This window comes from Pieris napi, chromosome 5 (genome assembly GCF_905475465.1).
Source record: "Pieris napi chromosome 5, ilPieNapi1.2, whole genome shotgun sequence".
NCBI classification, from domain to species: Eukaryota; Metazoa; Arthropoda; class Insecta; order Lepidoptera; family Pieridae; genus Pieris; species Pieris napi.
The window spans coordinates 12,747,509-12,773,982 of NC_062238.1; the positions used below are offsets into that span (position 1 = coordinate 12,747,509).

General features: G+C 33.8%; 1 protein-coding gene across 2 annotated transcripts in view; it reads left to right on the top strand.

Moving 5' to 3' along the window:
* Positions 1-26,474, top strand: part of LOC125049981 (adhesion G-protein coupled receptor G2-like) — a 41,531-nt gene that overhangs the window by 13,348 nt on the left and 1,709 nt on the right. Inside the window, exons 2-10 of one of the 2 annotated variants that reach the window (XM_047649561.1) lie at positions 10,467-10,550; positions 17,085-17,873; positions 18,555-18,730; positions 19,110-19,744; positions 22,245-22,432; positions 23,709-23,915; positions 24,135-24,233; positions 24,757-24,991; positions 26,074-26,276. In XM_047649561.1, coding sequence (XP_047505517.1) covers positions 17,085-17,873; positions 18,555-18,730; positions 19,110-19,744; positions 22,245-22,432; positions 23,709-23,915; positions 24,135-24,233; positions 24,757-24,991; positions 26,074-26,276 — 2,532 coding nt within the window. In that variant the 5' untranslated portion in view covers positions 10,467-10,550. The remainder of the gene's footprint in view (positions 1-10,466; positions 10,551-17,084; positions 17,874-18,554; positions 18,731-19,109; positions 19,745-22,244; positions 22,433-23,708; positions 23,916-24,134; positions 24,234-24,756; positions 24,992-26,073; positions 26,277-26,474) is intronic. The other variant, XM_047649562.1, reaches the window with a different exon arrangement.

The following is a 26,474-nucleotide window of genomic DNA, read 5'->3' on the forward strand; positions in this document are numbered from 1 at the left end:
AATGGGCGGGGCATATAGCAAGATGCACAGATAAAAGGTGGAATTTAAAGACAACTATATGGAACGGATCAAGGGGAAGAAGGAGAAGAGGGCGCCTCAAAAAAAGGTGGATAGAAGAAATAGAAGCGGTAGCAGGAAATAAATAAACAAAAAAAGCTGTAGACAAAGTCAGTTGGAAAAAGCTGGAGGAGGCCTTTATCCGTGACATCTCGATATCTCAGGAATGGTAACTCTTAGGAAAAAATTGTAAAAACCATTTTCGTAGAGAATTTTAAGATCTACAACTTTGGCTTAAAACTTTACTTTGATAAAACTTACCGTTTTCGAGAAAATTACAAAAATACTCAAATTCTGACCTTTGACCCCGAATAACTTTTGTAGCACACATAGGATCGATGGGGATTGTTAAAACTTTATTTGTAATGGCATACCCCAGCTCTCCGCCAATTTTTGGCTTTCCGGGATTTTTTTTATTTCAAATGTCTAAATTGACCGGACTAATTAGGGTTGACTAGAAGAAATCGCTTGTTAGCGATAAGGCCGCGCGTTGCTTATAACTTATGTAACCTGCTTTTATACACATATATGTTTTTGTATAAGATAACGAAGTGTGAATAAATGAATAATTTTCGTCATAATGAAATTAAACGTGCTTTTTATTAACCTTCACCAATATGTCATACACGAGGCGTCTTAGTTGTGAAATGTCAGTAAGTATAAATAGTTTATGTGTTCCCAATAGACGCCTAAATAGAGCTTTATTGTCCAACCGTTTTACTGTTACCGCAAATTACTACGTACAAATTGATGTTTTATTTGGTTTCGTATAGATAACGAAGATATGAATGATATGTAGACGTGTTATTTACTAGAATTATTAAACAATCTTTCTCTCTGTAGAAGGTTTTATAAGTATTCCGTTTTTATTAACAAGCTTACATATTTTGTATGTGGGAAGTTTTGTAATTCAATGAGGCATATGGTAGACACATTTCTCTATGTGTAGTGGTTTTTATACAAATGTATCCTTTGGAGAAGGGTTTTTATTGAGACTTGACGGAGAAACGTTGAATAAAGGCTTTACAATATTCAAAATAGACATAGACATAACACTTTTTACTAACAAAAACACACACACATCAACACACATAATAACAATAATCAAAGAAAAAAAATATAATGAGAGATAACAAAAAAAAAAACTCCCTTTTTCCCTTCGGTTCGTTGCAAGTGTGTTATGCGTGTGTGCTGTGGCTGTACTTGGTTATTCTGCCAGAGACCACGGCAAAGGTAAATAGGGTTGTGTAACATAACATTTATTCACTAAAATACATACAATATCGTTACAGTACTAACCCAATACGTTAATGTCGAAAAAATAAATTAAATTATATCTAATATTAAATACATAATAAACACAATATCTCCTTTGAACTCACTCTGCACAATATAAAAATGTCGATAGTTTAACTTAAACAAAGGTAAATGAAAAATAAATGTTGAAAACACTAAAACAAGAAACAAGAGAAAAAGTATATGATAAACTGCGTAGATACAACAGTTTTCGGAAACTCGATTTCATAATTCAAATAATTGTTACCTATAATTATTTATTACCAATAACACTGTAATTATCGATACTTTGATTCTTATTAATACCAGATTTGGTACATAAGGTCAACTTCTATATTTAAAAGAAAAGACTTGTTTATGACACTATTAGAATGATGGGTCGACAGACTGAAAGATACGAACAAATACTTAAAACTATGGCTGAGCTTGGGCCATTTTACTATCTTTATATATACAATTCTACTGTGTATGTATGTCACTGAACTCCTCTTAAACGGCTAGGCCGATTTTTATTGAAGTTTTGTATGCGTTTGGGTGGCGCCCGGGATGGTTTAGATTCACAAATCAGCCCGGCAGATGGCGCTGCAGTCGATATCTAGGTTATTTATCTATACAGCTAATAAGCTGGTATATATTTAAATCTTCTGTTCATGTGTTAATTAAATTCCTAAACGGCTGGACAAATTTTGATGAAACTTTTTGTGTGTTCAAGTGGAGTCGAGAATGATTTACTTTATTGGAGATTTTTTTGTATGTAAGACGTGTGTACAGGACAACGTCTGTCGGATCCGCTTGTTTTATATATAAAACGTATTAGGTATACTGGAAGAGCAAATAGTCTTAAAGGCTCTAATTACCTGTCTTTTATTAGTAGCTTAGTAACTAAACGCATGCCTGTCATTCCCGAGGTCATATATTCGAAACCTGGATTCTGAGTACATACAACTAATAGCACAGTTTTTTAAACCTAGTACGTATAGTATTTGATCTTCATATAACACTGTCTAAAACTATATTTGAACAAGTGGTTAAAACCGGCAACGAGACTACATAATTGATTCTATATATAAAATTGTCATCTTTTGGAATTTTATAATTGTTTCGCCTATAATGGAGAAACTAATTAAGGATTATTTGGTGTTAAAAAGTAGCTATATTTATAGATTTTGTATAAAACTGTTATATTTATATTAAAAACAAAACAAACAGACAATATCTTATACAACTTTACTTTACAACCTTTGAATCAGAAGTGATAGGTTGCTCAATTCCGACCAAGACATATTAATTATATATGTCACCGTAAAATTGTAAACACCGTTAGATTTTACTACACTAACTTAGTTATCATTCAAACTTCTTTGGCCAATTACAGATTAATTTTACTTCCCAACAATTTCATATAACTACCGAATAATAATACGTTAAATTGTAAGCAGTTCGTTGAGGTTCACAATCTTTCGACAGTTTACAATCTCGAGAGATAGATTACAATCTAACGGTGTTTACAATTTTACGTTAACATCTATACTAAAAAAGTAATAATAATATACTTTTAGTAATCATTGAAATGGATGTATAGGGAAATTCTTTCAATGAAGACAGTAGATTTAGATTACCATAGAGAAAATAAAATAAAATATTATTTTATATTTTTATAATTTTTATAAATAAAGCGTTTCTTATACAAGGTTTTAAAAGTATTCCATTTCTATTCATTGAAGATAGATACCATATTGTGTATATATGAAGTTTTAATTTAATGTGCATGGGCCAGACAAACTTCTGCATCTGTTTCACGGTTTTTATACAAATTTATTCTCTGGTCCATTTTTTATCAATAGACAGAGACAGTAGAGAAAAGTCTTTTATATTTGAAATATTGAGTAAATTCTTATACTTCATGAATGGTTCGATAGTCTTACGAAATTAGTAGGAAATTGAAATATCTGTATTTCGAAATTTTACGAATGTCTCATGATTTATCTTATCATTTGACGTCTCATCCTGCACTACTCTATTGCTGTAAGTGGAAAAAGGACAGAAGATACCGTTTGTTTGTTCTGTTATCATCACGCAATGTTTTCTGAATTGCTGTTTGTTTTGCAATTCCGATACCTCAGATTACATGTTTTTCAAATTATAAGCAAATTATTAGTGCATGCATGAGTGCATTTTTTTTTCTATAGTATACTATAGAAAAAAAAACTGTTTTGTTAGAAGAAGTCTCCTAGTAAATCTATTTTATTTATGCCTAAAAGGAAGCTCGGCTAGTAGTGTAGTAATTAGTATTTTAGCACATACATTATTTAACAACAACCAAAATGTGATGAAGAAGTGTATTCTATGGTTCGTTACACATGCCTGGAGTAAATTAAAAATATTCAGTTCTAAGCAGTTATTACACTATAAACACAATATTACTTTCATTTTATAAGCTATAGAAAGTTCATCTCAACTAAAACTGTAATAAATACTTATGGCAAATAATTTAATAATGCAAATTTTATTAAAAATATTATGTTACAGAAAAAGATTTTTTATCGTTACGTTGAAAATGCGAATCCGCATTCAATCTTGTTTGCTTGTCTTTTTACTTGAGTATTTGTAACAGAGAGCAGTGTTGGCCTAGAGGCTTCAGCGTGCGACTCTCATTCGAGGTCGTATGTTCGATCCCCGGCTGTGCACCAATTGACTTTCTATGTGCGCATTTAACATTCGCTTGAACGGTGAAGGAAAACATCTTGCCATAGACCAAAAAGTCGACGGCATGTGTCAGGCACAGAAGGCTGATTTCCTTCTTGCCTATTAGATTGGCAATCATGAAACAGACAGGAATCAGAGGCCCAGACATATTAAGCATCACGAATTTTTCCTTTATAAAAGTTTTATTAAAGTGAATGTCAAATATAAATCTTTTTAAAAATTACAGTCTAATTCCATCTTAAAATAAGATTCGTGGAACGGTAAACTGAGGTTCGGAAATTACGGCTGACACACTTCCGCCTCCGTATCAGTTAATAGTTTCTGCAATCAAGTTATGTGTCATTAAGATCTAATTCCATTGCTATTGTTTATCAGTTCCTATTGCAGTTCCACGAATATAACTTTTTTGTCCATATTTTATTGTAGAACCAAACTAAAACACCATACTTTATTAAGCCTATCAATTTCACTGAAACTTTAAACTAAATCTTTTTTTCGTGAATAATGTATGTTACGTGAAATGGTGGTGGTTATTCAGGTCTGTGGTGATTTTTATTTATTTATTCATACGTTCTAAAACAATGAGTATACGTAAAAAAATACTAGAAAATATGACATCACAAATTTAACACATGAACATGAACATTAGTAAAAAAAAATCATAGGAAAAATAAAAAAATAAACACAAATTAAAAACTAAAAATTTTAAATTTATAATAACTAAAACATTTTTTTTTAAAAAACCTTAACTAAATGAAAACATAAACCTCATTAAGAGCGTGATAAACAAGGTAACTTGGCAGACTGTTGTATAAACACATCAATATTTTCATCGATGTTATGATGATAGGTGAGCCGTAGGTACGTATAGAAGACGTCTTGTCTTCTTTATTTCAACAATTCCGCTTTTTTGGCAACCTTAATTAATTTAGTTAAAGTTATATCCACAAATTAATCGATCCTAGAGTGATCTATGGGACGCGGTAAAGATACCGGCAAACATCTTGAACATTAAACAAGGGAGTGGGGGAAAGTTTGCGCAGCGCGTGACACAAACGTCAACTGATAAACCAATCACGCGATCCACACGTCACTCTCCCGCCGCCGCGTACCACCGCCCCCCTCCCAGTGATACCTAAAAATCGCTTCTGCGCAGGCAAGGACATCTGTTCAAGATGTTTGCCGGTATCTGTAACTGCACGGACGTCACATATACAACAATGTATTTGCCCAGACACGGCTTTCAAGAACCCCATTAATGACGCACAGTGGTATCTAATTTCACAATCCTGGCGTCACTGTTTAATTCGATCATGAATCAATTATAACGATCAACGTCAACTTGTTTGCTGTGTGCCAAATAAAGTAACTTTTTCACTAAACAATATGAATCACCCCACACGCAAGAGACTTACAAATTCAAAGCATTTTTAAAGTAATTTTGATAATACGTGGGTAACACTGAAAATGTTTAGAACTGGCCAGTTAGAAACATTGCTAATGAAAACTTTTTGAATTTCAAATTTAGAACTCTTTGGTAACCTAATGCATATTGCATTCATTTGTCATTTGTTTTTGTGAATTGGCGGCAAATCTAAAACTCTTGTTACACATGAAAATTAACCTAACGCGAGAAAATCTAAGGCTCAGACCTAAAAAGGTTGTAGCGCCACCGACTAATTTATCTATAGACTGTTATTATATTTTTAGCACCAATTCTTGTTATACGGTTTTGTATAATAAAAAAACATGAAATTTTAATGGTTATGAATCGATGAGTGTATGACCCGAAATCGTTACGTAAACAAAGTAAACAAATATATTCCAAGGAACGATGAATGGCAGCCGCTCCCATTGGGTGCAGTGTCGCTAAATAAAACGTTTTATGTCGCAGTAGTCTTGGCCTATGGACTCAATGACTTATTTATACGAACTAATTATGTTCATTTACGTTTACTGTTTATGGTTATTATTTGACTGAGACTGGTATTCTGAAATTCGGGGATGTCAAATAGACCAGTGCAGATAGCCTTTAAAATAAATAAAAAGTGAAAAAAATTACAGTAGGATGAAACCCATTAGAAAAGCAGGGGAATATGATCAAAATGATAGGAAAAATAAATTACGGTCGATCTGAGGTCGGGAAGGGGTAGGGGGGGAGTTTTAAGGGTAAAAAACGGTTTATCTCGATTTCCGGCAAAACTACAAGTCCTATCGAAGAAAGTTAAATGGCAAAGTTGGAGGTAATAAAAAGATCTAAAACTTTTGTATTCACACATTTTTCACATAACCTCAAAATTTATGTGAAAAATTCAAAAAACCAAGTTTTTGGTTTTTTATTTTTATCTTTAACAAAAATATTTTTTTTTTAACGAAATTTGGTGAAAACTTACCTTTCTATGTCCCAAATATACTGTAATTTATTTGATTAAAAATATTTATTTGTTCACCTTATTTTGAATTAATATCGAAAAAACACCCTAATTTTCAATCGAAAATTCTGACGTCAAAATTTCAGCTTTTTTCAAAAAGTTGGTGTGCTTTCAGTTCGTTGAAATCTCTACTTTCTTATGGTAAAAAAATATTTATATATTACCATAGTAAATCTTCTCAGAAAACGCAAAAAATCGTATGCAGTAACGCCCAGACCCGTCATCCCCTTCCCTAATTCTCTATGAATCTTCTTTAAACTATAATCAGATGCCTATTTATTACTATTTTAAGATAACTTATATATACCTGAGTGACCTAAAAAAAAATTTAGCCTTTAGATGGGCTAAAATTTTCGTATTTCATAGAGAAGTAAGGAAGGGGATGACAGGTCTGGGCGTTACTGCATACGATTTTTTGCGTTTTCTGAGAAGATTTACTATGGTAATATATAAATATTTTTTTACCATAAGAAAGTAGAGATTTCAACGAACTGAAAGCACACCAACTTTTTGAAAAAAGCTGAAATTTTGACGTCAGAATTTTCGATTGAAAATTAGGGTGTTTTTTCGATATTAATTCAAAATAAGGTGAACAAATAAATATTTTTAATCAAATAAATTACAGTATATTTGGGACATAGAAAGGTAAGTTTTCACCAAATTTCGTTAAAAAAAAAATATTTTTGTTAAAGATAAAAATAAAAAACCAAAAACTTGGTTTTTTGAATTTTTCACATAAATTTTGAGGTTATGTGAAAAATGTGTGAATACAAAAGTTTTAGATCTTTTTATTACCTACAACTTTGCCATTTAACTTTCTTCGATAGGACTTTTAGTTTTGCTGGAAATCGAGATAAACCGTTTTTTACCCTTAAAACTCCCCCCCTGCCCCTTCCCGACCTCAGATCGACCGTAATTTATTTTTCCTTTCATTTTGATCATATTCCCCTGCTTTTCTAATGGGTTTCATCCTACTGTAATTTTTTTAGGTTTCAAAAATTATCGGCACTGGTCTAAAATGGCATGGTTATATAAAGTTTTTCTAGTAAAAGGCACGAATAGGTTACGGCCTATTGATTATTAGGTTATGTAAGCACATACTAATGATTTTAAAGTTGTTTAGGTTGGTCTCTTCTGCCTCGTTTCATCACCGTACGAGCCGTAATAACCAAAATTTCAACTGCATCACCTTGATGGCTGGAAGTCTACCACGGTTTCCCTGAGAAGACATTTTCTTTTGCGAACTAGCGAACTGTGGAATATGCTCTCGGTGGCGGTCTTCTCTGGGAGATGAGACCGACTGTTTAAGAAAAGAGCATACTCTTCTATTAAAGGCCACAAAACTTGGTGTCCATGGTCTGTTACAACTGCCCTTTTTGGGCGTCTATAAGCCTCGTTTGCCCTCCTTGAAATAATAAAAGCTGTTTAATTAACATCAGTACGATATTGTACTCCCAGCTTCTTTAATAAATCTTTTATTTTTAGAAATAGCTTTGAAAATATTCCATAGAAGCCAAGACATACACCGAAAACTATTTCCTACATATTATTCCTATAAAGAAATGTATAATGCACAAAAATAAATATGTCAATTTTTTTTCCGGAATTGTGCAAGACAATTATTCAACAGGAAACAGAATTATCATTAAGATCTCACTAATGTTTCTTATCACGCTATAAACACTGCGTATAATAATGTGATTATAATTATTTTAGTGTAAAAGCGAATTAATTTTGTATTATTTATTTATGCTTAATTAATTCAGGTTCTTTAATCACTTCCGAAAAGCAGTCGAAAAGACGAATGCAATAAATTCTTATTCTTCTTTTGGTCTCTCCATTATTGAAGGTTGGCAGTCAGTCACGTGAAGCGTATCTTGGCTTGTGCCAGTTGCAGAAACTCTTCTGCAGTCGCAATACCCGTCGACTACCAACACACCAAATAAATTCACAAACGCATAACTAAAAATGGTTTAATTTTCATTATGGTTTTAGGTTTTAAATATACACTCACGTACATGATTATTCTAGTAACTCAACTTTTAGGTCGAGAATTTTAACCCTGGCTTTACACCATTGGATTTCTTTGTTTATGTGCGCAATTAATACCGCCGGTGAACTAAAATCACAGGAAATCCCATGACAAACACCCAACTCGACAATTATCTGAGGCCAAAATACATAATTGTAGCGTCACTTATAAACGTACTGTAAACGTTTAGAGGTGTTCCAACCCAATGGTAGTAATCACTGACTGGCCCCCAGTGACTGATCTACCCTATTGAAGGGTCGTGGTTTTAAAAACAATCTCTTTTAAAACTTCTTAATTGACGCTGCCTAATAACGCCTTTCATAAAATAAAATTATAAATAAATCAGTGGCGCTACAACCTTTTTAGGTCTGGGCCTCAGATTTCTGTATCTGTTTCATGTTCATTTGTTGATCAGCCTCCTGTGCCTGTCGCACGCCCTCGACTTTTTGGGTCTAAGGCAAGCCAGTCTCCTCACCATGTTTTTCTTCACAGTTCCAGCGAATGTTAAGAAAGAAAGTCCATTGGTGCACAGCCGAGGATCGAACCTACGACCTCATGGATGAGAGTCGCACGCTGAATGCACAAGGCTAAACTAAACTAACCGAATGCCTTTGATAGCTCTATTTATTTTGTAAATCGATGCAAGTTATAACGATGATTTCTCTCTGCAATTAAAAAATGTAATCGCGGAACTATGTTTTCCCGGTTTGCGTTCTTGGAAACAAATTTCGCGGTAATTCCAGGGTAATTATATCTAATTGTTAAATAGCTATTGAAGGCAGATAGATAAAACATGACTTTGTAAACATTTACTTAGCTTTTATGATAAAAAACACGTGGCGCTACAATCAGTCTTGGCCTTGGATTTCTGTGTCCGTTTTTCTTTTTATTTGTATATAGACACAGAGGCTAGTTTAATTTTGGATGCCGCGCTTCTAAACAATTACTTGGAGGTTTGACCAAACCATTGTCTTAGGTTTTTCAACCAAGACGTGCGGCTGCGGCCAGGTCTCCTTCTACCTGCCACTTTTGCCTTTAATGATTTGATTTGGTGATACGTAAAACGTGTCCGAAATACTCAAGTTAATGTTCTTAATTAATTGATGCTTATTAAATGAAACTTAGAAAGCATAATTAGACTATTCTAATCAGAGATTATTCTTTGTGTTGATATTACTACTGATGAAAATAGTAATGGCAAAGGTAATGAAATAAATGTAATTAACACTGTAAGTTTTTAAATTAACTTATTAAAACGCACGGAAAATACTCCAATCAAAATAATTGGATAATATTGACTTTCCAGAACCGAAATGTAATGGCATTTGTAGTAAATCTTTTTTAAGAGTCACCTTTCATCAATCAGTTCAAGGTCGTCGATAAATACACAAATTATAGCCTATAAGGCTGGCATTAATTGTGCGATGAAGCATTCCGTTTGGTCACGCGACGCTTAGTCTCGGTTCTTCACTTTTACACTGTCACTTTTACAATTTTATATTCTGTATATATTTTTTATCTGTGTATCATGTGAGTATAGGGTTGTTCAGTTTTGGTTGCAATCTGTGGCTTTCTGGTCCCGGGTGTTATTGCTTAAGACGCATAACCGGCGTCGCTTTATAGATTTATTTAAAAATATAATATACATGAAATCAGGGATAACTTTTTCGTAATAATGTTACTTTTATTGTTTTCTGCCGTAATACAGTTTTGAGAACTGTACGCAGAGAGGTAACCTTTGATTAAATTTAATTAGTATTTAGTAATAAATAATAAATATATTTTATATTAAAAGAGCTATGCAACTCTGCGAATTTTTTAAAATTATTAATCGACGACAGAGTACAACAACTCTGAGTATGAATTTTATAGAAATTATAAAGTAATAATGATCGCGTGACATATTTCTTATATAGTATTATTAAATATAACATTATTTACAGATACAAGAATGCCAGCTATAACGAATTCCACGCTTTCTGATGCCTGGTGATGATCGACAGTCAAGCGTGACCTGATCAAGCAAGGTTGGTGTCATTGCCATTTTTTGTATCTGGTTTGTGAAGACTCCTTAAGTAACATTCATAAACGAGACTTAGCACTAAGCATGAATCCCGTATGTGAAACGGACAGTAAGTCTTTACAAAACACTTCTCCGTTGTATTTTAGAATATGCTACTGTAATCTGGTCGCCACATTTCAAAATGAACATTGAAATAGTTTAAAAATGTTTCCTTAGAAAGCTTTGCCATCGTCTACACTTGCGGGTCTATTGCGAACGGCTCGTTTTGACTATTTCAAGTTATACTTGAAAACTCTGACGTAACTTAATTGATCTAGTTTATTTTTATTTATTAACTTTAACTTTATTAACTTTAATTCTCATACTGACATTTCTCGAAAAATTTTCCCTTAGTAATCCTAAAGTTCCTAGAACTAATATCTACAACATATAACTACAAGTTAATTACTAACATTGATGAAAATATTGATATATTTTACAACAATCTTCATACTTACCGTAACTTTGTGTACTTTTTTGTGTAATTTTTTTTATATGTAAAATTTGTGATGTCATATTTTCTTGAATATTTTAAGCATAGGTACCTGCTGTTTTAAAACTTATAAATAAATAAATGCAATAATACGATATATAGTACGTCCGTAGTATTGTATCTGAATCTTATTCCTAGAATATCCGTTTGGTTCTATTTCGGTTAACGCTATGATTAATAGAGTTAGTGATAATTGCTGCTAAGATATTTTGTATGGTATAAGGTTCTATTTTATACATATTTTATTACGAAGCTGTAAGTGTTTAATACTCGTCAAAGTAATAGTTTCTGTCTTCCATTCACGAACACTTACAAACCCGTTAATAAAATTAGTAGATATTATTATAAAAACTTTTTGAAGATTGAAATAATCGCACTGTTAATTAGGTCAAAGGAAACTATAAATTGGAATGTTAGAAATTTTAAAATAAAGTTATCAAAATTCTGCTAACGCCAAAGAAAATAATTTTATAAAATAAAATTCTCAGACATTCGGCTGTGTTGATAGAAATATAGAATCCTCTGTTTAGACTGGTCGGATGTGGGCTCGTGATTCTATACAAGGAGTGGTCTATCTTTGCTATTTCTTTAATAATTTGTTGCATTTGTGCCTGTTATGTTGCAATGTAACTTGTGCAATATTTTTACCTTGTTTATTTATTTATTAAAGTTTACCACATCACACATAGTACTAAATCTACGGTATATGTTACAAACTCTTTTATCTAAATTTTACTAAATTGTCATACAGCATAAATGTTTAAAAAAAAATACCAGCGTGATCCGCTGTTTTACGTTCGAGATAGGTACTTAACAATGCTTTCTTTAAACCGATCAGCCCACGAACGAATATATCCAGCTGGATAACTGTGCTTATACGAAAATGTAAAAAAACTAATTTCTCTATGAATATTGACTCTTCCAAATTGTTCGATCTTCTATTTTATACTTAAAATACACAAATATCGCAATTTATTTGCCTTCAAACTTGCCAGAAGATGATTCATGAGGGCCGCAGAATAGGAGGATTTTAAATTTTAACAAAGGTTTTTAATAAATTTAAGCGGAACGGTTGCGATGCCTACATAACCCATATCTATACTGTATAAGGACGAGAATGTATGAAAATGTTTTGCAATAGAAAAGCTAGACAGTACTTGAATGTTGCCCAACAATGGAAAAGGAAGCTATCTTAAGTACTTAAAAGAATGTTTAGATACTGTCAACGTAAATCTCACTAATCTGATAGCATTTGCTAAAATATCAATGACATAGTTTTGAACAGTTAAAGACTCAAGTTTGTGTTGTGCTCTGAAACACGTCTACTAACTTATTGACTAACATAGTATCATATAATTTGCCATAAAGTGTATTTAATGTCTTTGTAATAGTGACCTTCCAAACATCGATGACATACATAGTTAAAAAATTGCATTATATGCAAATTCACGACCTGACAGGAGTGTAAATTTGAGGTAATTATACACGTTTCTGTATACAAATATTTTTATGGTGTGATAGAACTTAAATATATTTGAAGTGAAACTTCTTTAGGCGCATGAGGGTAAAATTTTTACGCAACGTCACGAAGATGTGCAGCGTTTTTGTCGAAAGGGAGTGAGCGATTGAGACCGAATGAGAGAGTGCGAAGGGTGAATTACCTTATAAAAATTCTATTTTTAAAATTAAAATTTCGTAAATAGAAATTATGAAATATGAGTATTTTATATTTTATGCAAAATAATTTATTGAAATCTTAAAAAACTAATTGTAAATTAAAATGCCACGTGTTTTTATTATCAAAGAAATAAATGAAAATAATTAAATTTATAGTTTGTATTAATTTTCGACACTTAATATTTTAATGAAAATGAAATTCATTAAATTCCTAACATATCTTCCTTTTGCCCTGTTGTTCTAAAGTTTTAGATTTGTATAAATATGAACAAGAGTTAAAAATAAGTTTGCCAAACAAGTTTCACTTTTGACATGTGTACTTTATACACACGCCCTTTTTTGTATGGCACAATGTAATTACAACTTCAGGTGGGGCAAATATCTGCGTCTTTAGTTTTAAAGGCAAGAAGGTGATCAGCGTTATATGCCTTTTTTTACAAAATTTGCACAGAGTGTGGGACTTGCTGTAACAGCCCTACCCACTAAACATCTCCCACCACGTCACTGTTGGGGAAACTTGGGGTCTGCTATTACGGGGAACTACTAGAGGAAATGCCAACAGCATTCTCCCAAAAGACCCCGTGACTAGTAGCGTTTAAAGTGTTTAGTTACTTCTTGCTTCCAACACGTGATACACATATGGTGCTTAGGCATAACCTGCAGATTTGTGTCGCGCTTTTCGGCACGTATAGCACACATTGCTACGGTCCACAGTAGATGTGCAATATGTCCGTGTGTGCTATTATTTGTAGCAGCGCAGAGGGCGTGCTTTTAATAGCACCACTTCCTACTGCTACCAAACTCCATTAAAGCATTTTTTACTATTGCAACCGGACATTGCACAATCGCACTTTTTGTGTTGTATCCTCTTTTACTCCCTTTATACTTTTAAATTTTGTTGGCGTTGTATATGTGTAACATGTCTAATCCACTCTTGTAGATTCTGTGCTCTGTGCTTTTTACGCCATCTCAGTCAAATTCAGTGGCGCTACGTCTTTATAGGAGTTTCCTCCATTTGATTAGTTGAATAAATATTGAATTCAATATTATCAAGTTACTTGACGTGGAAAATCTTTGAGTATATTTGTTTATCTTCTGAAATTTACATTATGATTACGTTTTATAATTACATGAGCACTGATTTATAATTACTTGGCTTAGTGGCTTCAGCGTGCGACTCTCATCCCTGAGGTCGTATGTTCGATTCCCAGCTTTCTGTCTATGTGCGCGTTTAACATTCGCTCGATCGGTGAAGCAAAACATTGATCACCTACTTGTCTGATAGATTTACAAATGATCATGGAACAGATACAGAAATCTGAGTCCCAGACCTAAAAAGGTTGTAGCGCCACTGATTTTTTTTATAATTACCGACTGAACGCGTCATTATTAGACGAATAAAAAAGTTTTATAATGGAATGCGGATATAAGATTTCGGATCAAAAGGTACAAGAGAATACAATCAATGATACATAAAACGCGATTTAAACTTTGATGTCATTGTTGCGTTCTGTGAACTAATTTTATATTTAGGCTGTTTGTATACAAACGCCAGTGACGAGAATTTGTTTCGTCTGGTGAATGTGGTTTTAATAAATTCAAAAGTTATTTCCTTGAAATTCAAAAAAGGTTTTTTTTTTTAATTTCTTGGATACTAAAAGTCATATCGATATTAAAGATTTAATCAGGTTTCATCAAATTGTTTTAGCAGTCGTTGATATATCCGTATAATATTATGTGGGTTATGCCTATTCTTTTCACAAGATTTTTTGCCGCACACCACCACTATGTGGAACCAGCTGCCCACTGAAGTATTTCCGAACCAATTCGACTTAGGGTCCTTCAAGGAAACGAGTACCGCTCCGCGAAAAGAGTACACTCGCCAGCCCTCTGGCATTGAGAGTGTCCATCTTTTTTTTTGTCCAAGCTTCTCAACCGTATAGATCCATTGACCATATTTAACAAAACACAAAACTTTCTATCTAACATTACCTGAATAACTTTCAGGTCGCTAGTTAAACGGCGCGGTATGTTAATATGCTAGACTGTCAATTGAACGGCTTATTAAGCTAGTTGGCTGCGACATATATATTTTAAAATAGGTAAAGAGATTTTTTTCGCAAACCAAAATAATTCATTGTCACCAGAAAAAGAACCTCCAAACCAATACAGTCTAAAGCCTAAATTCTTCTAAAGTTCACGACGTGGCAAATATCTATTGCAATCTTGTTAATGTAATCGTTGGCATCTTATGATATCTAATCATTTATATCCTTTAATCAAACACTTAATATGTGATTGACGTAGGGTAATTGGGGCATACTGATAAAGGGTTAAGGGCTATGTGCAATAGTACTAGAGATAATTAGTGATTAGTATAGTTGAGTGTTTCGTAATCCACGGTGAATCACTAAGCTAATTTTATCTAATTGAAACATTCAATTGTTTGATTTAAAATCGGAGGAGTATTTGCAAAAATAATGGGTTGAGTTACAGGTTTATAAAAAAAAAATATATAGGTAGTGTTGGCTTAGTGGCTTCATCGTTCGATTATTATTCCCGAGGTCGTAGGTTCGAACCCAGGCTGTGCCCCAATGGACTAACTGTCTATGTGCGGACGGGAAATCGACATGCTTTAGATCCAAATAGTCGGCAGCGTGTGTCAGGCACAGAAGGCTGTGAAAAAAACACAAAATCAAGAAACAGATACAGAAATCTGAGGCCCAGACCTAGAATAATAATAAATATTGTATATGTCGACTACGCTATAATAAGTAAATTAAATAAATTGTGACTATACGTATAGTATTGTACATGTACATTGTACATACGATGAAATTATATCTTGCGTTTCGCGTATGGTTTTATTAACATAGCATGTTTTATTACACAGTCTACGAGTAGGTAGTAATCAAATAAACTTGACAAAATAATGTGTATTTTTAAGTAAAACTTGTTTGATAGCTAAAGTTTAGCGAAGTATAAGCTTCTTTGCATTGGATAAAAATAAGTAGCCCTATATCTCTTTTCGGATATACATATATAACGTCAATGGACATAATATGGAAGGTTCTATAATTGTCTCTACCTAATAATAGATTAGGCCAAATCGACTGAATGTACTTAATTTAAATTAATCGAAATTGATCCAACACTGATGCCAAAATCAGGAATTGGATTTAAATTTTAGCTTTTCTATAGTAATCAAAATTCACAGAAAATCTGGTAATCTGATATTTGATAAATATTTCTGCTTATCTCGTTATAATCTCATGTGTTGGTCTGGCATTTAGGTAATAAAATTTTATCAACTAGAATTATCTGCGACCTTACAAAAACATAATTAAACCGAAGTACGAAATCTATCTATTGTATTATTAACGGTATTCTTAATTAAGAAGAACTATTTTAAGCGTTATTACAAATATTCTAAATTAATTATTGCGTCTTGGTTAAACTGTTTGTATGGAATCGTGATTCCATTTGTTGGAGCGCCGATAATAAACCGACAGACATAACATTTATTAATAACGAAACACACCTACACAAATCAATAAGAATTATATTTAAAAAAGAAAAATAAAAAAATATGGAATGAAAAAAAGGAATAAGGTACATTTTAAGTGTGTGATGTGTGTGAGCTGTGGCAGTAACTGGTGCTTGCTCGCATTATGCTGTGGAGCTGATGTGTTCCACAGCGCTGGTCATTCTCCCAGAGACCACAACAGTTAGCGCCTCAGACGCAAACTCCACAAACAAAGATTTGTGTGTAAAAGTGTAAAGTAAATAAAAACATAAGAAAGATTGTTTAATAATACTATAAAATTGAAAAAAAATATAGAGCAGGTCGCAAACACGCAGGAGACTCACCAAATATTAAATGATACCGCCGCCCATGGACACTCAATACCAGAGGGTATTGAGTGTCCATGTCGCGTAGGTAGGTTGTAAGGAAGCGAACGAATAGAATTTCCTACTAAATGGCGGGGAAATTAGTTAGTAGTAAAATTTTACTCAAAGAAGATTTTGTCGGTATATGCCTGGGTCTCTTATTTGCAATGGCTTAAACGACCTTTGGGCCTTAGACAGGCATGAGCTGGCTTACTTACAAAGGAGCAGTGCCAAGTGGCTAGGCCAGAGTTCCGACTGGTTGATTCGATCATAGCTATCAATGATTATTTTCTTTCTATGTGTATAAGTGACATTGACTCGTGAAGGTCAATCAAAGCATTTCATTGTCTTCGACCTATAAATCGATGAGGTTAATCAGGCATGATAAGCCTTCTACTTTTTAGTTCCATTTTAAAAAACTAATACTATTTGTTTCAGATGCCTCTGGTGCTGAAATATATTCGTCATGTGACGATTGGATTTATGATACTATCGTGGATATCCACACCATTCAGTATGGCTAAGAAGAAATACACGTGCCCCATTGGCTTTTCCATCGCCTACACGAGAGAAAAAGGGCACCCGATCTGCTACAGATTAAAAGGACCGGAATCCTTCATCGATAAATACACAGACTGCGTGGGGAATTTATACACATCGAAACTGTATTTGGACTTAAATTTTACCTCCCCAAACCTGGTTCTATGGACTGAATTCAGATCGTTATACCCTGGTGGTACGTTCGTGGATTGGTCCTACACGAGATCAATGGGGACAGAGCTGGATTCATCATTCGAAGTCAACATAGACCCAACCATAGATATAGGCGAAGAGCTATGCGTTGCAATGGATCCAATTAGTAATTTCACAGCAGTGAAATGCAGTGATAAATATTTTAGGTATTGCTTTGTTCGGCCTAATTCAGACGAAGACGATATTTCTGATATTGGTTGCGAAGATATGCGAGATGCTGTACGATTCTGGAGCCCTGAATCGACTTGCCTGACAGTTTTGACAGGTGTAGGAGGTGGACTTGTTAGGGCGACTTGGAGACAAGCCCAGGATCTTTGCGGTAAACGGGGTAGCTCTCTGTTGTATCGAGGGTGGAGGTATTCCAATAGCCCGATATTTCATGAAGCTGGCTACAATAATACATATCCGTTGGGCGTGATCATGAATTCAGAATTTACCTCGCTACGATACGATACAGTATATGATCAGTCTGAGGTAAGGCAACGATACTATACAATTTTACTATAATAATAAAAATAGAAAGAAACATTAAGAAGTTAAACAAAATATTATATTTACTATATATGCATATTATACAATATCTTTAAATCTATTATATTTATTACATGCATATTTTTGATAGTAGCTAGTAACGCTGTATCCCTAACAGTTATTGTTTTATCCTGCGTTCTTTAAAGTCGGGTGGCAGAAAGTCCTACCTTAATAATTTTTATGCCGACCAACCTGTGTTTGTTCCGCCAAAAACAAACTCAAGACCTCCATAAAGCCGCTTATTATTTATTAAACTACTATTGGTGGTGTTCTTCTTGGGTCATCCGGGTGCTTTAAATAATAGAGGATTTTATTTTTACTCTTTATCAATCACTCGCGTACAACAATAGAATATAAGCGAAATAATGAAATGTTAATTGCTATGAAACGAATGAATGCAATGTAACAATTGAAGAGAGTGCCTACGTGTATACTCTCGGAGCGTAACTCCGACGATTTATGTAATAGCCACGCTTATAACACTAAGAAAGCCTGAGTAAGCAAAATGTACAGCCTTGGCTCGTACAGGTGGTAATTATTTTATATAAAGCATACGAAATAATTTGTCAAATATTTAAATAAAATATAACCTCTTGTAATTTATTTGGAAAAATATGTTTGCAGGTGCCAGCATCAGACTGGAATTTTAATGAAACAAGTAACAACAATTCAGATACCCTCTTTGGGGCTCTACGGGATGACTTTTGGTATCTTGTTAATGGGTCATATATCTTCTTTGATGTCATTTGTGAACGTAGTGTAAACATCAATAAACTTAGCATGAACCTAAATATTGATATGTAAGTGTCATTATTGTTTTCACAATTTCAAACTAGTAAAATATGAAAATTGTTACAGAATATTTAATTTGTCTTAACATGAATATGATTCGTTTTCACGAGTGGATACTTAGAGTTTCAATCTAGTAATGTGTTTATTGTAATGGCAAAAAAGAATGAGTACCACCTCTGATGATTTGTTGTCTTAGTGGTGCTGGGATCTATCCCAGCGAAATTATATCTGTTTCGGATTTGCAGGTATAAAAATCTGATCTTAAATTTGACAAAGACGCAGACAAGAGTCGATATCGTGTTCCATTACGGAACTTCATGCATTCCAACAACGTAATTATCTATATGTAGTCGTAGTATTAAATCGTACAATTGATTTTAATTGCAGTGATAACAAGATTACATTAAGCATTAATGATACCATTGATAGTGACAAAGTGTTCTGCTACACCGACTCCATTCAACGCTATCCCACAAAAGTTGGAAAACGTAGAAAAGACGATACAAATACATTCATTGTGAAACCAGAAAAGGATGGCTATTACTGGTGCACCCATGTGGACGTTAAACACTATGAAACAGCTGAATCAAATAAGATTCTATTTATAAGAGAGAAACAATCCGTAGTCAACGTATTTGCAGTAAAATTGCGTCACCAGAAACGATTAAAACTGGACGTAATCGACAAAGTGTCCAAACTCTGGGAGATGAAACTTAAAGAATACATTTATTTCCGAAACAAATATGAGAGTGTATTTGGTGAATTAAATTCTAATAACAGCGAAGAGACGTTAAAAAGTTTCAAACTGTCAAATCCCGGTTTAGAATGGAAGGAAAAATCTATTATTGAGAAGATGAAGGTGCAGCGATTGTATCTTGATGCCCAAGAGGTTCTCTTTCACGTTGAACTGAGCCCGAATATGTTTGCTGTGTCACCAGGCTTATGGGATGGATTGGAGATAGTGTATATGAAACCTGTTTATTACTGCAAAGGGTTTGATACAGTTCCAACCGTTGCATTGGGTAAGTTTTGTTCTTGTAAATTTAGGATATTTATAGTTGCTGATTTTTTTTAAAAAGTCTTGTGTAATTCAAACTCCCAGCAGGCATTTTAGATGGATACCTAAATCCTAGATTAATCCTAGATTAAAAGGACTTACTTACTTTTGCTTCTAACAAGTCGAAAGCTTCTTAACAATTCAATTCTTATTGTATATTTGTTAGGCTGTCCGTTCTTATAAATTTAATGTTAAGGGTAATACGGGTTAATCAAGATAACCTCTTTAATAAGAAGACAGAGGTGCTCAATTATTTCACAATTGAAAATTAAGGGTTAAGGATGTTTTGCTCACATAGGTCAAGCATATTAAGATTACTCTTTTTAGATAGAAAGAGTTGGCCTAGTGGCGTGCGACTCTTATCCCTGAGGTCGTAGGTTCGATCCACGGCTGTGCACAAATGGACTTTCTTTTTATGTGGAGTAAAACATCGTGAGGAAACGGCCTAGACTTAGACCCAAAAAGTCGATGGCGTGTGTCAGGCACAGAAGGCTGATCACCTATTTGAGTGGTGAATTGACATAAAACAGACACAGAAATCTAAAGCCTATAGACCAGTGCAGATAGCCTTCAAAATAAATAAAAAGTGAAAAAAATTACAGTAGGATGAAACCCATTAGAAAGGCAGGGGAATATGATCAAAATGAAAGGAAAAATAAATTACGGTCGATCTGAGGTCGGGAAGGGGTAGGGGGGGGAGTTTTAAGGGTAAAAAACGGTTTATCTCGATTTCCGGCAAAACTACAAGTCCTATCGAAGAAAGTTAAATGGCAAAGTTGGAGGTAATAAAAAGATCTAAAACTTTTGTATCTACACATTTTTCACATAAGCTCAAAATTTATGTGAAAAATTCAAAAAACCAAGTTTTTGGTTTTTTATTTTTATCTTTAACAAAAATATTTTTTTTTTAACGAAATTTGGTGAAAACTTACCTTTCTATGTCCCAAATACACTGTAATTTATTTGATTAAAAATATTTATTTGTTCGCCTTATTTTGAATTAATATCGAAAAAACACCCTAATTTTCAATCGAAAATTCTGACGTCAAAATTTCAGCTTTTTTCAAAAAGTTGGTGTGCTTTCAGTTCGTTGAAATCTCTAATTTCCTATGGTAAAAAAATATATATATATTACCATAGTAAATCTTCTCAGAAAACGCAAAAAATCGTATGCAGTAACGCCCAGACCTGTCATCCCCTTCCTTACTTCTCTATGAAATACGAAAATTTTAGCCCATCTAAAGGCTAAACTTTTTTTTTAGGTCACTCAGGTATATATAAGTTATCTTAAAATAGTAATAAATAGGCATCTGATTATAATTTAAAGAAGATTCATAGAGAAGTAGGGAAGGGTATGACGGGTCTGGGCATTACTGCATACGATGTTTTGCATTTTCTGAGAAGATCTTCTATGGTAATATATATATTTTTTTTTACCATAGGAAAGTAGAGATTTCAACGAACTGAAAGCACACCAACTTTTTGAAAAAAGCTGAAATTTTTACGTCAGAATTTTCGATTGAAAATTAGGGTGTTTTTTCGATATTAATTCAAAATAAGATGAAAAAATAAATATTTTTAATCAAATAAATTACAGTATATTTGGGACATAATAAGGTAAGTTTTCACCAAATTTCGTTTAAAAAAATAAATTTTTGTACAAGATAAAAATAAAAAACCAAAAACTTGGTTTTTTGAATTTTTCACTCCAATTTTGAGGTTATGTGAAAAATGTGTAAATACAAAAATTATAGATCTTTTTATTACCTACAACTTTGCCATTTAACTTTCTTCGATAGGACTTTTAGTTTTGCCGGAAATCGAGGTAAACCGTTTTTTACTCTTAAAACTCCCCCCCCTGCCCCTTCCCGACCTCAGATCGACCGTAATTTATTTTTCCTTTCATTTTGATCATATTCCCCTGCTTTTCTAATGGGTTTCATCCTACTGTAATTTTTTTTGGTTTCAAAAATTATCGGCACTGGTCTACTAGACCTAAGAAGGTTTTTTTATTTACTTATGAAAATGATAGCGTCAATCCACACAAGCAAACACAATGTTATGCTTCACTTACACTTTAATTTATTAAAACTTAAGTTGATTTTATAGATTTTTTCTTCAAGACAATGAAACTATAATCATTTATTTATTTATTGTGTTCACTCTTGATTTAGGTTCTATTATTCCAAGAACCGATTACAATATTGACGACAACTATTGTAATAGTAACCTTCCACTATGTACATAAAAATCTGAACTGAAACTTTTTTATGTAACGGGAGAAAAACGGACAGGAGGCTCACCTGATGTTAAGTGATAGCCGCCCATGGACACTCACGTTGCCAGGCTTGCCATGAATTAACAGATATACACGCTGACTACGACAGTTTCTGATACGTCCATATAGTCTTTTCCTTTTATCTACACGTCATCTCCGTTGTAATTACTATTTTTCGTATTCCCAGGTGATTCGATTGCGTCATTCGGATGTCGGACCCATACATGCGTGGGGGACTTCAACGAAGGTGTCCAATGGGTCACAAGTGCCACCCGAGACTGTTCGACTCCCGTCACTTATTATATTGATGCTGAAGTAGAGGTTAACACGGAAGTTCACTACGTCATGCCAACAGCTAATCCTACACCTGAAACTGTAAGTTGACTCCAAGTTGCTATATTTTAAATTTATTGTATATATAATAAATGTTAACAGGTTAGTAGAGACAAGCAGTATAGTTAAAAGATCGTAGTTGGTCTAGTGGTTAGTACCCCTGACTGCGAATCCATGGGTCCCGGGTTCGATCCCCGGTTGAGGCGAACATCGATGTGATGAGCATTTGTTGTTGTTCTTAGGTCTTGGGTGTTTAAATATGTATTTATATGTAATCTATCTATAATATGTATGTATATCCGTTGCCTAGTACCCATAACACAAGCTTCACCAGCTTAGCATGGGACTAGGTCAATTGGTGTGAATTGTCTTTAATAAAAAAAAATAAAAAAATAAAGCAAAAAGAGGATTAATTGATAGCAAAATTTTTGAGGATGTTGTAATAATGCCTTATATAATAGTTTTATAATATAACTTCTGTAGATGAATAAATTATATGTATGATGAATTATGTTAGATAATTTTATATGTTGTGGATACTTGTTTGTATTACTGAAAGGTAATGTTTCATATATTATGAAAATAGAGCGGGGATATATGTAGCTACTGACATATGGAGGATAAAATTTATTTTGTCGAAAGCCTACTATACATACTTAAAAGTGTATGGTATAACGTGATCTTATTGATTTAAGCAATAGAGGTATTACGAATACTCGTTATATGATAAAAAAAATTTACAATACTCTCTACTCCCCTGCCATTGTGTCCAGGGACTTCTTTACATTTCCTTAATTTTTACTAAAAAGATACATAAATTAAAATCATAGTTATTCGTATTACGTCCCTCGCGGTTACATTGGTAATATTGACAATATTCATGAGCGAGCCAGGGCGCAATTGCTCGCGAGACCCGTTCTTTTATTTTTGTTTGCCTTATTCACACAGTAACTAAGCTAACGTTTTGTTTGTCATGTTTTCTAAGCCACTGTTGATCATTTTAATAAAGGTTCTCATCTCATATCGTCGCTGTAGAACGATAACCTCGTATGTCCAGAGAACCAAACATTACAGGAAACGAAAAAAATGTTTGATTTCGTAAATTTTCGTTAAAGTATTATTACGTATTTTGGATGGTAAAACGGACATATTTATTAATCATAAAAAGTCCTTACTTCATGATTATACCAGTTAAATGACATAAGAGTCAAAGAATAAAAAATAAATGGCTTTTTGACATACGAGGTTATCATTCTACAGTGATGATATGTAAATAACATAAAATTGCATCATAATAATAATAACATAAAATCTTTAGCTTCGACACCCCACGGATAGTTCATCAGAATCAACAGAAGACGAGGATGATGAAATAGTAATTTCCACACCATTACCACCTGACGAAATACTAACAGGAACACCCTATATAACAACTGAAGGAATAGCAACCGGAACACCTTTCATACCAACTGATCTTACACCACCAAGTCTATCAACTACCACCACACCGGCTCCTCCTAGACCGGTAAGGGTTAAAGGAAACTCACTTTTTGCACCGTATAAAATATAAGTACAGCTATTTACAGTCTAAAGCAAATTTCGAGTCAAATCATTATCTTTACTCGTAACGAGTTTTTAAAAACGTATTTCCTAAAAGATCTTTATTTTTTCAATCAAATATTTTACTTCGATGATTTTGATTAATTCTATATAAAAACATGCTGAACATAAGTATATTTTTCAGCCAGAAGAAGTATTGCAACAAGTGATGGACGATTTGATGAGCCTCACTGATGATACTAATCCAATTTTCGTTGAAAATATTACGACGGTCTTTGATCAAGTAAGTGATTTATTACTTGTAATATTTGACGAACTTTTGAAAAGAAATCCCTTTCAATTAATATACATGATATGGATAATTTACTGTACTAATAACTATAAATAAACTCAGTTTTGTGTCGCGCATTCCGGGCATATAACGATTACATTTAAGCCTTCAGTTGTTTAAGCTATCGCGGAATATACTCAAAAGGAATATTAAGAATATCCATAGCGCTAAATAACTAAATAACCTGTATCATGAACACGCCCCACATACACACGCTCACGTACATACCATCACACAACACAGGCGAATTAGGTATTACTTAGTTAAATGTATTTAATAATGTTTATTGATTTTGTTCCTTTTGTAAACGTTTGAATATTTTCCATTGTATATTTTTTGTAATTGTTTTTAGTTTTTTATAATTTATGTTAGCCGTCAATCATATAACAAGATAACAATACGGTCACTTTGTCGTAAGATTTGTAAGTGATAAAATTAATTTATTGAATAACCTAAAGACCTTTACGTCTTTCAGGTAGACAATCTTCTAGAAGATTCAGATGACTTGACTATCCCAAGCCAATTGTTGCATATGTTGGATAGACTCGGTTCCACGATACAATTAAATGGGTCCCACGTAGTAACTGCCGTGAGAAGCAATATTGCTTTGGTGATGGCTGATGCTACACCCAATAACCCGGTTAGAGGAATCCGGATCGCAGCCAGGAGTGATGACCTGTTTGTGAATGATGCCTTTCAAGTCATAAGTGGTGAGTGTTGACTGTCATAAAACATTATTTATTTATTAAAGAAATACATACAATATCCTTACAGACTATGCCAATATTTAATATTAAACACATAATATACACAATATCGCTACTGTGAATTCACTCTGCGAACATATTATAAATATGTCGATAGTATCGGAGACAGCATTTAGTAGGCGCAACGTCTTTGATAACGGGGATCTGTGCAACAGACTGGTTCTGGCCCTTGGTATCGCAAATAACCTAGGCCGTCGCACATATTATCCCATAGGTACTAAGAAACTCAGTTGTCCTCCAGGAACTGCTTAGTTTGAACGACTCTCAACCTCGATTTCTTTTTATGTATGTTAATAACTCTATAGCACACAAAAAAAGGTCTTCAATCAGTCTTCTGAATTTACTTATGGAGCCGAAACCGTAACGCTCACACAACACACGACGTAATGTCTGAGAGTCACGCAGCGGGAGTTGGAGCGTGCAATACTTGGCATCTCCCTTCGCCATCGATGAGGACATTCGTGAAAATACGTTAGCGACGTAGTAGACGTTGGCTGTCGTATCATCTAAGTGGCAGTAGGCAGGTCACACGCATGGACAATAACTATCGGACCTGTAGGCTCCTTGAAGAGCGACCTCGGCAGAACAAAAGACTGCGTGGCTGCCCACCGACTAGGTGAATGGATGACATTGTCAGGGAGGTTGGCTCCCAGTGCAGGACGTACTGGAGGAAAATGGTGCAGGCTTCTATCCAGAAATGGACAAAATGTTGATGATGATGATGTTAATAACACATGCTCGAACGGTGGCGGCAAACATCCAATGTCTTAGATCCAAAAATCTACAATTTGTGTCAGGAACAGGTGGCTATTACCTACCCAATGAGATCTATTTGAGGTTACCTATAAAGACTGGACTATTATGATATTACTTTTAAATTATTAAGCAAATATTTACAATCGTAAATTTAAATAAAAGATGCAAATAGAGAATATTTTAAAGAAATCAAAATTACCATTATCTATTTCGGTTATTGTGGTTAAAATTCCAATTGAGTTTTAGTTTTTTTTAAAATATGATTACAGATGCTCCAAACGAGACCTCCCTCCAAAGAGGCGATAGTGAGGCAGTGGTGGTTTTACCAGGCTCAGTGTCGGAGTCTCAGCGTCGAGTCAGCTTCGTGGTGTTTAGAAATGACAAGGCCTTCCAGAACACGGACTTGCATGCTGTTAACAGTCGAGTGCTTAGTATCAAAGTGGAAAATGTCACTAAGTTTACTGGAGGAGAGGTAAGTTTTTATGGAAATATTATCTTTGTCCAATACCTAATTTCCTTAACTTTTGTATCCATTTTAAAAATCAGTGGCGCTACAACCTTTTTAGGTCTGGGCCTCAGATTTCTGTATCTGTGTCATGATCATTAGTCTTAAATAACAAGTAAGTGATCAGCCTCCTGTGCCTGACACACGTCGTTTTTTTGATATAAG